The 15376-nt window shown below is 30.1% G+C and overlaps 1 protein-coding gene across 1 annotated transcript in view; it reads left to right on the top strand.

The window, feature by feature from the left end:
• LOC134830270 (nuclear receptor coactivator 3) overlaps positions 1–15376 on the top strand; it is a 42685-nt gene that overhangs the window by 23822 nt on the left and 3487 nt on the right. Inside the window, exon 3 of the mRNA XM_063843691.1 lies at positions 11900–15297. Within this exon, the coding sequence (XP_063699761.1) occupies positions 11900–15297 (3398 nt within the window). The remainder of the gene's footprint in view (positions 1–11899; positions 15298–15376) is intronic.

Genomic DNA, 15376 nt, shown 5'->3' with positions numbered 1-15376 from the left:
TTAAAATAATAAATTTAAATTAATATCAAAATTAAAAAAAATAAAAAAAAAAAAAATTTTTTAAATGAAAAATTATAAAAAATTATAAAATTTTATAAAAAGTCGAGAAAAAATTTAAAATCAGTTATTATTTAAAAATAAATTAATTAATTTAAATTAATTTGAAAAAAAAAATAAATTAAAAATTTATTAAAAATATGTAAAAATAAAAAAAAAAGTTTTAAAAAAATTCTTAGAAAAATCCAAACAACCAAAAACAAGGCAAGCCGAGTACAAGAACCGGGATAATGAACTTTGTCGCAAAAGCATGGCACACTTATTATTAGAATTGAAGCGATATCGTGTTCTGTTCAACATTTTTCTACTACCACATTCATGCAATAGCAACAACAACAAAAATTGTATATTTTTTTCGAGCTGCCAAGTGAGTGAGTGTGTGTTGTGAATCGATAATAAATATGGAAGAATATTGCATTTGAATATTTTCTCTCTTGTGTGTGAGTGTGGAAAAAAAGTGTTTAACACAAATAATGAGGAAAAACGACCGATTTTCAATACGGTTCATTAAAGCAAAGAAGCTTAGAATCCTTTTTGTTCAACACACAAACACACAGAAAAAAAAAGATAAAAACCGTTAAATCCTCATTAAATATTTTCCCTTGCATTTAATTCCATTTCATAAAATCCTTTCTGTAATCTACGCCAAACAACAGGAAAAACGCTTTCTCACCATTTCGCTACGGATTTCATTCTTCGCTCTTTTTTTCCTTTTTTTCACAACTCATTTCATTCACGTTACGTATACATTTTTTTCCTTGCTTTGCATTTTATTTTTCTTTTGTTTAAAAAAATATATAATACAATGCTCTTCTTTTGCTGACGAGCATTCCGAGCCATTCACACAACAACCCACATTATGTTCGCACACAATTCTCGGGGTATTTATGCAAAACTAGGTAAAAATGGAGAAAAAAAAGTCATAATTTTTAATCGTGCGCATCACATCAACACATGTAGCACTATTGATAAAATGAAGGAAAAAGCAGGCAGGCGTTGTTGGTTGCATGCAAAAATAGAAGAAGAAGAAGCAATGCAAAGGTGTGTGTATGTGTAACGGGTAATGAACTTCTGGATTTGTCCTTTCTTTCGTTTTTTTGTTTGCAGTGAAAGGAATTATTTTTTTTTATTTTTATTATAAAAAAAGGGAGTTTCAGTGTTAAATGTTGCGCTATGTGTGAAACAGGGCATGAAGAGTTTTCCTCAACTATTAAAAGGTTAAAGCATTTTTTTCTATTTTTGTATTCAAGTGAGGCTTTTTTGAGCAAAAATGCAGTAAAAAAATAAAAATTTAAATTTTTTAAAGAATTAAAATAAATTTTAAATAATTTATAAAAATTAATTAATGATTTTTTGGATTTTCGAGAATAAAAAATTTATAAAATTTAAAATACATTTTAAAAAATTACATTTTTTAAGTATTAAGGCGTTTTTAGTATTTTTACAAATCAAATATTTTTTTGAAACGAATTTATTTTATTTTATTAAAAATATTATAAATTAAAAAAAAAATAATTTTTTACGGTTTTTTAAATTTTAAAATATTTAAATATTATGTTTTTGTTTTATTTTTTTCTTAAATTTAATCAAAAAAAAAAAAAAATAATAATAATAATACCTATAATTTAACAAATCTTATCACAAAATTCACCTCAAAATTAAAAAAAATAATTTTATGAGAAATATTCGCACATAATATTTTTAGAAAATTTTCAATTAATTTTTTGTCATGCGACAAGAATAATTTTTTTTTATTTATTAATTTTTAATTTGATTCATTAAAAAATTTTATTAATTTTTCTTTTACTTTTTTATTTCTTTTAAATTAAATTTGATGCCCTCGGAATAAATTATTTCAAACATAAGAATGAATCTAAAAAAAAATTCTTTTGAGAAGGATTATTTTTCTTGCTTTCTTATAAAAAATATAAATAACAATAAAAATTTTTAGCATATTTTAGCATATTAACAATATTTTTATTAATTTTTTTTTTATTTAAATTTAAAAAAATAAAGAAATTTAGCAAAAATCTTATTCGAAAAATTTAACTTTTTCAAAATTTTTGTCGTTTTGTGATCAAATTAAGCCATTTTTATCCAAAAATCCATACAAAAATACAAAATAACAAAATTTCTTCTAATTTCAAATTATTTCAGGCTAATTTCAAATAATTTCTGGCAGAATTAATGAACATTTTAAACCAATTTTTCCACATTTCAATTACTTTTACAAACCTAGACTTGACCCCAAACAATGAAATTTCCCTTTAAATGCTTGTCTAAGCTACAAAAGGTAATTTTACGTCCTCCTAATCGACAATAAAATCATTTTCTAGTAAAATCATGCATGTAACTAGGACATCGGTATCAAAACAAAAGTAACATGCGGTGAAACACAACACAAAACAGATGATGAATTAGTAATGACGATTAAGGTTGTTAATAAAATCATTAAAAACGTATGAAGCTACGAACCGCCAAAGTCCTAAACGAATAAATAAATAAAAATTGTGGCCTGAATTTTGAGGTGACACGAAAAGCGAAGCGATACCAAGAATTTTTCTTCTGTGTGGTTGCGGGAGTCCTCGATTTTGTTGTATGGCGAATGGCGGAAGGTTAATGTCATCGCCTGTACCTGCGTGGTTAAGTCGACGTCATTCTCGTAGTTACTTTGAAACTTGTATCCTTATGGCTTTGTGTGTTTGTGTGTGTGGGAGAAAGGCTGGCAGCGACGACGAAGTGCAGTACACTGAAAATAGGACAAGAATGATTATTTTATTGGAAAATAGTTGTGCGCAGCAACTTTGTCTCTCTTTCTCGCAACTCGATGCAGCTCGTTGTCGGTCGCAGGGAACGAAATTCCTTATGTTGCGCCGTTATGAGATTATTATTGTCAAGTTTTTCTGTTTTTTTTTCATATTTTTCCATGCGAAAGAACGAAAGAACGAACGAACGATGAAAAAATGTGTCTTTGTACGTTGCATGCTTGTAATTGCATCTGATGGTATTTCGTTTGAAGATTACTGGAGCCTGATGATCCATTCCGGTGTCTATGCGAAAACTAAATGAAAGAAAGAAAGAAAGTTTTTAATAATAATAATTACACTGCAGCGTCTAACTGTACGAAAAATTACCAACATTCCGTGCTTTCTTCACTTTTTTTACGTAATATTCGATGAAAAATTCTTCGTCATCGCAAAAAAATCGCCAGAACACCGTTAATCCGTGTCTTTTTAATAATTTCTAATCATTTTTCTTCCATAAAAGCTCCGATGCCAAGTCCAAAACACCAAAACGCAATCATTTTCAATAAATTATGATTACTTTCCTCCGAAGCCGAGCCAGCAACGGGAAAATGCATTAAAGACTCGTGCGCAACTTGGAGAAGATGCTACATGAAAAGACAAGCAACGTTAATACTAATGATTATGATGATTAATAATGAAATAACTGTTTCTCTGTGTGCAAAGATGAAGATGAGCAGCAAAAAAATAGAATTAAGAGGAGAGATCTGGAAAATAATCTCGCTGAGCGTTTTTGTAAAGCATGAGCAACAATTAATTGAGTGTTTTTTTGTATTTTTTATCCTAATGTTATTGCTTGTAGTTGCTGGCCAAGACAATTTAGTGGAAATTTTTGAAGGCAATTACCATGAAAATGGTTACAAATCGAGAAAATGAGGATTATTAAATCGATTTTCGATAAAAAATCGTTAGAAAATTTTTGTGGAATGTTCGATAAGTGACAAGTAAAGTACTTTTTTCGAGTTTTAAAATGATTTTTTGATGATTTTTAGTCTAAATTTAAAAAAAAATGTAAAGGAAAAAAAATATAAATAAAAATTTGCAATTGAAAATTTGCGAAAATCAACGTTTGAATTTTTTTCATGTATCAACTTAATTTTTGTTGATAAAATTTTAAAATAAAATGATTTTCATTAAAAAATGTTATTAAATTAATTAAATTAAAATTTAAAAAATTATTAAAATTTACGAAATTAATTTAAACTAAAATGTTACGAAAAATATTTTTTTTTTTAATTTTAATAAAATGTTAAAAAAATCTAAAAGATATTAAATATTTAATTTTTTTCGCGTTGTATATAACTTAGAAATGTATTTTATTAAAAATTTATTTATTTTTTTAATTTTAATAATTTTTCGATATAAATAATTTAAGAATTAAATAAATAATTAAAAATAAAATAATAAATAATTTAAAATAATTAAATAATGAATAATTAAATAATTTAAAAAAAAACATTATTGTTAAAAAATAAAAAAAAATATTTGTTGAAATTTCTTTATTTTTTTAGGTTCTATTCATATGTTTTCCAATTTTTATTAATTTTTTTTAAACTTTTAAATCTATTTTATTAAATTTTATTTTTAAAAATCTTAAAGAAATACAAAAAAAAAAATTTCAATGAAAAAAAATTCTCGAAAATTTTAAATTTTTAATCAACAAACAGCTCAAAATATTTGTTTCTAGAATATTTCTTTATTATTTCAGCTTGTTATAAAGTTTCAGAGACAAAACGAAAAAAAAAATCATTCCAATTAACCAAACAAACAAACACAGAAAAGTTTTGTTACTGACCTAACCAATTGCGATGACGAATCAACCGAATAACACAAAAAGAAAAAAAAAAGTAAAAAAAAACGACGCAAAACAAAAGACGTATCTTATCAATTCGTATCCAGCAAGACCTTGCTCAACTCTTCTCACTTCGCAGACATTCGTGCTACTTTACTCATTTACTCACACAGACAAGAAATTTTTTATCATACGAGACACTCTTCCTTCCAGTGTCATTTTCATCATTTTATTTTATTTTTTTGTGTCACATTATTAACTTCGGTAATTTGCATTTTTTTTTGCACATCACACGATTGTGAGAAAATTACGTCAAATTTATTCGTTTGAAGAGTGAGAGTTTTCGAGTAAAATGTATCAAGGTTGCATCTAACGGTCTCAAGGGACGAACGAGTGCATCGAAATAATTCATTTTATTTACACGAAAATTAAAAACAACAAAAATGAATGATAATAACGATCCCGAGAGGGCCATTTACTGTGTCTTTTTACACATTTTTATATATTACATGCGGTCTATAAATACAACTCGGCACGTTTTTAAATTCACTTTTGTTATGTGCGCACCACTATCTACCTCCTCACTTACATTTTCATTATTTTATTTTTTTTTTCGTATTTTGAGTGAATTCAACAGCAAACACGCTCGCAACGCCGCCGCCGCATCACATGAAAAATATATCATATACTACAAACTGACTCTGACCTACTGACACAATTTCTGGCTTGCTTGCTTTTTTTTCATCATTTATATATTTTATATTTGTTGTTGTTGTTGTTGTTTTTGCCGTACGATGCATTCGTTACACCACGTGTATTTGTTCGGCGTTGCGTTTCGTGTCCGTGCTGGCGTGTATGAGGCGAAAAATGTAAATGCAGGCATGTTGCAGCATTGAATTTTTATGAGCTGTGCATGTCGATCATATGTAGGCAGCACATACCGAGGCAGTGGTGACGTATTTGCGAATTATGCGGAAGATCACATTGTTTCCTCGAGTGGTCCAAAGGTCTTCCAGGGTGCCTTGAAAATGAAAAAAATAAAATTTTTCAACATATTTCATGACAAAAATTTTAAAAATTCACTAAAAATGATAGAGGACTAAAAAATTATTCGTTAAATTTTTTTCATGAATTTTTAAAATTTGAGAAAAACTACTATTTTACTTAAATATTTTTTTAAATAATTATTTGAGTTATTTTTGATAATTTTTTTTTTGTACGAAATTAGAAGTTTTTCAAAAAATAAATTTTTAACACAAAAATATTCAAAAAATATTTTGTAATTTATTATTTTATTTAATTAATTTATTTTTAAAAAAATTCTAACGAGCTTTAGATTTATCAAATATTTTAAACTTAAAACTAATTTTTAGTCATTTTTTTGTAAGAAAACATTTTAATATTTATTTTTTTTTTATATTTTATTTTATTTAATAATTTTAAATTTTTTAAATTATTTTTTTGTAAATTCATTAGAATATCAGTGATTTTTACAAAGAAAAAAAATGATTAAAAAATTATTAAATTAAAAATAATTAAATAGAAAAAAATTTTTTTAAATAATAGAATGAGAAAATTATTAATTAAATTGTTTATAATTTTAATTTTTTTTATTTTTGTAAAAGTAATTAAGGTTTAAATTATTTCTAAAACTACTTCTAAATTTAAATTAAATTAATTATAAATAAAAAAAATATTTTAAATTTAATTTTAAAAAATCATAAAACTTCATAATTAAATATTCCTCAAATTTTTAAAAATTTTTAGATAAAAAAATTGCGAAAGTTGTTAGAGATTGTAAATAATTTTTAAAAAATCGTTTCACTCTAACCATTAACACAATTTTAAAGCACATTTTCAATAATAAATGCTGACGGTGTTCCAATCCAATGTTAGATATTTGTGCGGGTATTGCTACAAAAGTGTATCTATATCGGGCTGAACAGTTAGTCATTACACCAACATAATAATCTATGTGCTTTATTTCGACGCAACGTGGAAAAATATAATAAAACAGAGCTCATGTATAATTTATGATAATTAACTAAATATAATAATCATGTACTGGCCGAAAAAACAAAAGTTTCGTAATACATTTGTGGTACGTGCAACAACGAGTTTTTTTTTTTTTTGAGTGAAAACATAATTTCACTCGAACCAAAAAAAAAAATCGGAAGTGCTTTAGCAGTGCTTTATACGGATTTTTAATGGATATCGGAAATCTCCGTTGAGGGTTCACGATGGTAATGTGATATTTTTTCGATGGGAAATACACAATGAGGGACTCCAATTAATTCGTTTTTGACAGCTGGCTGGGACGTCATCGAAAATGATATATTTGGAAAAATGGGTCGGACAGACAATGACAACGCAAGGCGATGTCAAGTAAGGCTAAATGGGAATTATGGAGAGCTTTTGAGGTGATTAGTGAATAGAAAAATATGGTTTAATGAGCTTGAAATGGAAATTTTGTAAAATTAGGACAGAAAATTTTATTTATTTGTTAATTTAAAGATGAAATGAGACTAAAATTTTTAAATTTCGACTAAAAAGTTCAATTTTAGATAATATTTTTGTATTAAATTTAAATATTTTTAATTAGTTTCAGGACTAACGACTTAAAAAATATAAAGAATGTTTAAGTCAAAAGTCTTAAGTTGACTTAAGCTTTATTAAAAGTATCAAAAAATTTGACTTCAATTAAATAAAAAAAAGCATAATTAAGGTTTTTTTTAATAATTTTTAAAAAATTATATTTTTTTCCAAAAATTTTGTCGATTCCGAACCAAAAATTAATCGTATTTTAACTTTTTCTTAAACTTTGACTTAATTAAAAAGCCGTTAAGTTAAACGTTTTAATTTATTATTAAGTTACTTTTTAGGTCAATTGATTTTACTTAAGTCTAAGTCATAATTTTTGAATGTTTTTCAAATTTAACTTAAGAAAACTTAAGTTAACATAAGACAAAATGAGGAATGACTTAAGAAAAAACAATTATTAAGTCAAATTTTTAATAATTTTTTGCCCTTTAGATACGCTTTTATCCTTAAAATACCAATTTTTGATTTTAATCTCGAGACTGAAGTAGAAAATTAAATGAAAGTCACAAGAAAAGGTCAAAAATTTCGGAGGGCAGGAGGCAAGTTCCCCGAAAAACATCAAAAAATCCATTTCCAAATATCATGCCATAAAAAATCCATTAAAGCAGCTATCACTTTATGCCCGCCTGTAATGCTGCTGTATCAAAAACAGAAATCAGACAACAAATCATCTATCAGACATTACTTAATCTCTGTCTCTCACACAAGCGTAACAGCAACAACAACAACAACCTTTTCACTTTTCATTTCGATTTCGAATGTAAAACAGCATAATACAAATTTGATAATATAATCGACTTTGCTACACATTCCACACAGCCAACAACGGAAAAAAATCGTACAAATCGAGAGAAAACTTTTAACATTCAAAATTGTTGTTGGAGGTACACACAACAAAACGCATGGTCCACCAAGCGAGCACAAAAAAAAAAGATTTATACGTAACGAATCGGATATACGCGGCACGACACGAAATCTGTGTTCAAAATATATTCAATTGATATTCATAATCCGACCGACATTCAATTTTATTGTATTTCATTTTTTATTCATTCATTTTCATCCATAACTAACATCATCATCGCGGCAATCATCGTCGTCATCGACACTGATGATTATTTTTGTTGACGAAGGTAACAAGCGATTCGATTCAATATTATTATTATTTATTATGAATTTTGCATTGAATGGCATTTTACGTGTAGATAAATTTGAAACAACAGCCAAAAGGAATGCAATGGAACAGGTAAAAATGAATTCAACATTCGTGAATTTTGTTCATTGTCTGTTCCGTTTCGCAGAGCGCGCGCGAATGTTCATGGGAAACACCATAACACACGATTTTTTGTGTGCTTTTAATTATTATTTAAGGCTGCGGCAAGTTTTGTTCAAAACTTTTTGATTTTTCTGCCCCGTTGAATGGTCTTGAATATTTAAATAAAATTAATTAAAATTAAAATAAAATTTAGTTAAATAAAATTAAATTAAAATAAAATTTTAATAATTCAAATAATTAAAATATTTTAAAAATTATTTCTTTTAAATTAATATTTAACAAATAATTTTTTTTAATTTCTAATTTTTTAATTAAAAAAAATTTATAAATTCTATTTATTTTTTTTCAAATTGATTAATTTTTCAATTAATAAATTTTTAAATTATTTTTTTTAATTTTAAATAAATTACGAAATTTGATTTAATTAATTTTGTTGGTAATTTTTTTAATTTAAATAAATAAATTTTAATAATTAAATAATATATTTACCTAATTAAAAAAAATTAAATAAAAGAATTAGAATTAGTTAAATTAAATAAAATTAAATAATTTAATAAATTTTTTTTTAATTAAAATATTTTTAAAATTAATATAAATCAATATTATTTTTACTTTTAATGCAAATAAAAAGAAAATAAATTTTTAATTTAATTAATTATTTAAAAAAAATTGAAAAAATCTAAATACCAAGAAAAATTAAATTAAAATTAATAAAGTTCTTAAATTAAATAAATTAATTGTACAAAAATATATCATAAATTTGAAACGGCCTTCTCTATAAAAATACAACCCAAACACGAAGTTAAATCATTTTTTTCTGTTGTTGTTTCGTTCAATTCAGGTACGAAACCGAGTTAATAACTAGACAAAGAATATGACTGTACGGTTAAATATTTTTTCATGGTTTTTACCATTCTTGGAATTGCTCGAACGGCTTGCGGAATGACATGGTGACACGATTTTCTGAGCAAAAAAAAAATAAATAAAATAAGGAGCGACGCTGATCTTGACTGTGGTTTCATGTTCCTCCATCAAAACTAACGTAAAATACTTGTTACTTGAGCTAACAACACTCCCGGATCGCCGTAACGCCATTCATTTCCTATTCCATTAAGAGACGCGCTTTATTGTGTCCCACAGCACGATTGCACAAAAATAGCATTGTAAAAACATCACGGACTGCCTGTTAAATACATTATGATGATGCATTTAAATGAATTTTTCCATATATTACGAACGTCGTCCAGCTAAGAGTATTTTCTGAATCCAAAGCCGTAAAAAATAGTCATTGTTACTGCTTTTGCGGTGCGGTGTAAATATCTAATGTAATAATAATAAACACAAATAATAAGATGTTAAAGTTGTATTAAACAAGTGAGACGTGTGTGTAATAATAATAAGGTAGAGAGATTCAAGTGTACCGAATGAATTGCATGTAATCGACGTTGTCGTCTCTTAATGTAAGTGAATGCATAAACACACAAAACTTTTGCTGTGTGGTACGGAGATAGTTTGTGATGTTGTTGAAAGAAACGTTAGAAGTGATAGATTTTTTTCTAGATGATCTCCATGTTGCAGGAGGTTCATGAAAAATCTTATAAACAAATAAAGTTTTATTATTTTTAATTTTTTTTTTAATTTATTAATTATTAATTTATTATTATTTAATTAAAATAATTATTTTAATCTTTTTTTTATTTTTAAAGTTCATTATAATAAATAATAATATAAATAAAATTATAAAAAAATAAGTTTAATATTTTTCAAAAAAATTTTATTAACTCTTTTATTAATTAAATTTATAAATGAAAATATTTCATTTTGTATTTATTTATTTTTTAATTAAATATTTTTTTATAATTTATTTTATAAATATAATAATTAATTAATTATGATATTTAGAATATTTTTCAGCTTTTTTTCATTTAAATAATTTTTTTTTTATTTTTTTAAGTCACAATTGTAATTTTATTTTGTTCATTTACTTATTTATTTAATGAACAAAAATAAATAAATAAAATGTAATTTTTAAATGATTTTAATTAATTAATAAAATAATTAAATGATTAATTTAATTAAAAAATTTAATAAACATATATCAAAAATAATCTTAGTACCTAATAAATATTATTCAAAAAACTTAAAATTAAATTTTAAAAATAATTACATATTACAATTAAGTTATAAAAAAATATATTTTAATAAATCAATTTATTACCAATTTATTTATTTAAATTAAATTATTTATTTTAATAAAAATAATTTTTATTTTATTAATTTTTAAATGATAAGTTAATAAAAACCTTTATTTTTTTTAATTTTTGAGCTCTTTTGAATTCTCAAAAAATATTTAATTTATATTTTTCTATAAAAAATAATTTTTTTATTTAAAAAAAAAAATGAAAACAAAAGAAAAATTTTAAAAACTAAAAAAAAAATTAAAATTAATCTTTTTAAATATTTACATATATATTTTTTTAAACTTTGAAATTTTATCCAACTTGTTCCTCACCCCTTCAAGCAAAAATGCATTTCCAACGGAACTGTTCACGTAAACGTATAAAAAAAAACTTGTAATGTGTTATTGATAGACGAAGAGGCACGTAAATGATTAGAATAGTTGCAGTCATGTTATAAGACACACCATTATGTACAGTTAAAAAATGTTATATTTTTGCGATGACGACGATAGCAATGAGCTGAGCTGACTACGCTGTAAGTTAGCAACAAAAACTCGAATAACTTGTCTTGTGAGCCTTGCCGTCGTGAACATGATCACTATCGCAATATTTCTTGCCATTTTTCGCGCAAAAATCCAAACTGTTAACGGAGGAAACGAAAATTTTCCCATCAAAAATATTTTTTTATCATCTTTTATTATTATGACATTTGTTCACTTGTTCCTGAACATGATCGGTGATCGAGCGCGCGAGAGAGAGACGCATTCAAAACAAACGAATTTTGTGTGTATAGAAAAAAATGAGCGACCGTATAACCATTTTTTCATCAAAAATCAGGTCAATGATGAAATTTAACTAGGTCGTGCACAAGTGAAATGATTACAGAATTTATGTACGACACGGAATGAATGAATTTTGAGTACGAACACTTACTACACGGAATACAAAGCGATATTTTTTTCAAGTAAATTCAAGAGTAAATGTGGCAACGGTGTTGTGCGGTAGTAGTTTTTACACGAAAACTTGATGATGATGATTAAAAATAAATGAGTAGGTAACGCAAAATGAACAGTTGCCGAAAAAAAAGTCAGTTTTGAATTAAAATGAGAGAAATCTGATGTTGATAAGGTTTTGATTCATCAAAAAATTATAAATTTTTTTCTAATAAATGTTTTTTTTTATTTTTTAGGCTCGTCCCATGCGACTTACCAATTCAAAATCAGTGGATCAACAACAATAACAACAACAGCAACACAACAAACAACAATACGGCATCATTCGCACACCAAACGTCATCGCTAGCGGGCCTCTTGCCCGGCGTCGTCGGCGGCAGTGCCCTCGGAGGCAATTCACTTCTATCTCCTCTCTCGCATCCGCAGGCACAGGCATCGAACCAGCAACAAATGATGCAACAGGTGAAGGCGGCACAGCAAAAAATCCGCCGAAAAACGGACAACAAGCCGCAATCGCAGATCAACAAGTGCAACAATGAGAAACGACGACGCGAACTCGAAAACGAGTACATCGAGCAGCTCGGCGAATTCTTGCAAATTAACAAACGTGATATGACCCAAACGAAGCCCGACAAGGCGCACATCCTAAGCGAAGTTGTCAAAACGTTCCGCAAAATGCTCGAGGATGGCAAAGTTAAACGCTCCCAATGTCATCCCGATTGCACGGATCAGTGCACCGTTCATCCCGTGCAACAGGGCGAAGTGAGTTCAACCGAACCCGAAACCTTCATGAACGGAAATTCACCGGAAAAATCCGCTTATTTCGAGGCAGTGCGACATTACATCTCCAACATTGGATGGGTGCTGTTGGAAATCAACGATCGCCGTATCGAATATGCCACAGAAAATGTTTGCGAAGTGCTCCATTACACCCGCACCGAGCTCCAAGGTCAAGATATTTACACGTTTTTGAGTCCGGGCGATCATGCGCATGTTGGCTCCATCTTGAGCAAAGACACCGTATCCGTGGCATGGGGTCAGGATCAAGATTCGAACAACAAAGTCGCCAAACCGGCACGTTGCCGCTGGCTAATCAAGCAAAATGGCAGTGTAAATAACACACCAAAGTACAAAGACGTCTTAATTAGTTCGGCGCCGCTCAAAGACGATGCCGAAGGATCTTCCTCGATGCTGTGTTTGATCACGATGCCCGAAGATGACACCACGGAAATGTCCTTGGGTGATGCAGGCGTCGATAAAATGGGTTTTTCGAGTACGCAACTTGTGCCGACAGGCGAACGCGAGCCATTCCCCGAACAATTTACGCTGAAACTCGATACAAACGGGAAAATTTTGCAAATAAGTACGGCTTCGTTGACCCCCGAGAACGCAATTTACTTCAAAAACGAGTGTTTGATCGGCGCATCGCTTCAGGATTTGTGTCATGCTCAAGACAGACATCGAATTTTGAAATTTCTGCAAGAAGCGAAGCAAATGACGAAGGGCGAAGTACCTCTGGAGTCGTATCGCATCCAAGTGGGACTCGATCAGTACATGCACGTCAAGTGTCATGCGCGAGTTTTTAGTTCGCCCGCTACAGAACCTTATATTATGGCGATGCATTCGATTCTCGGCGACAATGACAAGGAATTGGACGATTTTACGAGTAGTATGATGCAATCAATGCCTGGGACGAGTCAAATGACAGCTCAATCCATGTCGCAATCGACAAATTCGAGTATGGGAGGACCCCTGATGACTTCAGTTGTTAATGGAAACATGAATCAATCAGTTTTGGATCGACTTACGAACCAAATGAGTCATCAATTTTCGCAAGATGCCGTTCCGGGGGACTCTAGTTGGGAATATCCTGATGTTTTGGATTTGCCTCATTCCACGTTCGACTTGGATTCGAGTTGGGATCCACGTCCTGACTCGCGTTTGAGTGCAACTTCGAACACGGGCACGCCAAGACCTCCTTCCGTGTCGGCATATAGTCCGGCAACGTGCCCCAGTCCCCTTACGTCGTTCAGTTTGTCGGGCATGAATAGCCAACCGTCGCCATCGAACAATAACAACAACAACAGCAACATTAGCAATAACAATTTCAACAGTCCCGGCATGAATGCGGGCACCGGAAATGGCGGATACGGCGGAAATACGCCAAATTACGAGAAACCCGACGAAAAACCGAATTTGGAAAAGCTTCAAGCAGGCTTGAATGACGCAAAATTGACGTCGCCGAACAACCATGCGGAACAACCGAAGCAAAATTTCGAGAGTTCCGACCGTTTGAGAAACTTGCTGACGAGTAAATCGTCCGCAAGTTCGAGTAGTGATGGAAAAAATGTGATTTTAAAGAATTTATTGAAGAGTGACGAGGATCCGCCGGGAAAATGTCATCTGCCGCCGCGACATCCAGGTTCGCATAATATGCTGCAACAACTGTTGAACGAAAAAAGTAGCGATGACGACGACATGGATGGCAAACACAAAAATAGCGAACTCCTGAAGCACCTGAACAAGAAGGAGAGTCCGCTAAAGTGCAACGAAGACATTATGCAGAAGCTCAAGTACCAAGGAAACGATCGCAAGAGACCGGCAACCGGAAATGGCGACGATTCCGCCGCCAAACGCGAAACTCCAAAGGAATCGTTGCAGGAAAAGAACAAAATGCTGGCGTCGCTGTTGGCGGGACCCCCAAAAGCGCCCGTTGAATCGGCGCTGTCGCAAAATCCCGTCCGAATGATCCCGGATATTCCGAAAAATAACGGAATCAGTGGCAAAATCTCGAGTACGACGTCACAAATGTCGCCGATAACGAGTACCAGCTCGCTCATGAACAACAACAACAACATCGACAAGATGTCAGGAAATGCCGCAACTGCGGGCCGACAACTACTGCGAAAGCCTTCTTCCGACAACTACCTCAATACCATGCAGCCTAATAACAATGCAATTAGTGCGCAACAAAATAACATACAACAGAAAGAACTGCTACGGCAACTGCAGTCACCTCAACCTCAACTACCTCAGCGTTTACAGCAGCAACAGCAAACACAGCAACAACAGCCAAACTTCCCGAATCCACATTCGACAAATCCGCAGGCTGGCAGTCCGTACAGCGGAAATGTGCAAAACGAAGATCCCTACTTGCAATCCATCCTCAATGAGTTTTTAGACTATGCGAGTAGTAACGAAACAGATGCCGATCTCGATAGTCTTCTCGGTATGAGTTCGTCGCAGCAGTACCAACAAGAAGTCGAGAAACGCGCCATTAACGCCATCCAAGTATCCCTCATGGAATGCGAGACGAACGCGTTTAGTGGGAGTCCGCCGGCATATCCGTTACATTCGACAATGGCCGCGTCGCAGCAACCACAACAACAAATGGGAAATTTCCCGCCTCCTCCAAATTATCCGAATCAACCGAATCAACGACGCATTTCCATGTCGCAAGTGACGACGGCCGGCGCTGCAAATCCCGGAATTGCCCGACTCATCAATCAGCAGCAACAAATGCATCAGCAACGCAAACAAATTAACATGGAGAAGGAACGGTTGTTGCGTTTGCAGCAACAGCAGAAGATCGTAGGCCAAACTAATGCAACGACGTCAGGTGCTGAAACAATTTGTAATTATTATTTTTTTTATTATTTTTTATGATTTTTTTTTGTTTTTTAAAAATTTTGAAAAAAATCTAAAATTTTATT

This window comes from Culicoides brevitarsis, chromosome 2 (genome assembly GCF_036172545.1).
Source record: "Culicoides brevitarsis isolate CSIRO-B50_1 chromosome 2, AGI_CSIRO_Cbre_v1, whole genome shotgun sequence".
NCBI lineage: Eukaryota > Metazoa > Arthropoda > Insecta > Diptera > Ceratopogonidae > Culicoides > Culicoides brevitarsis.
This window is presented reverse-complemented; position numbering and strand designations above follow the sequence as displayed.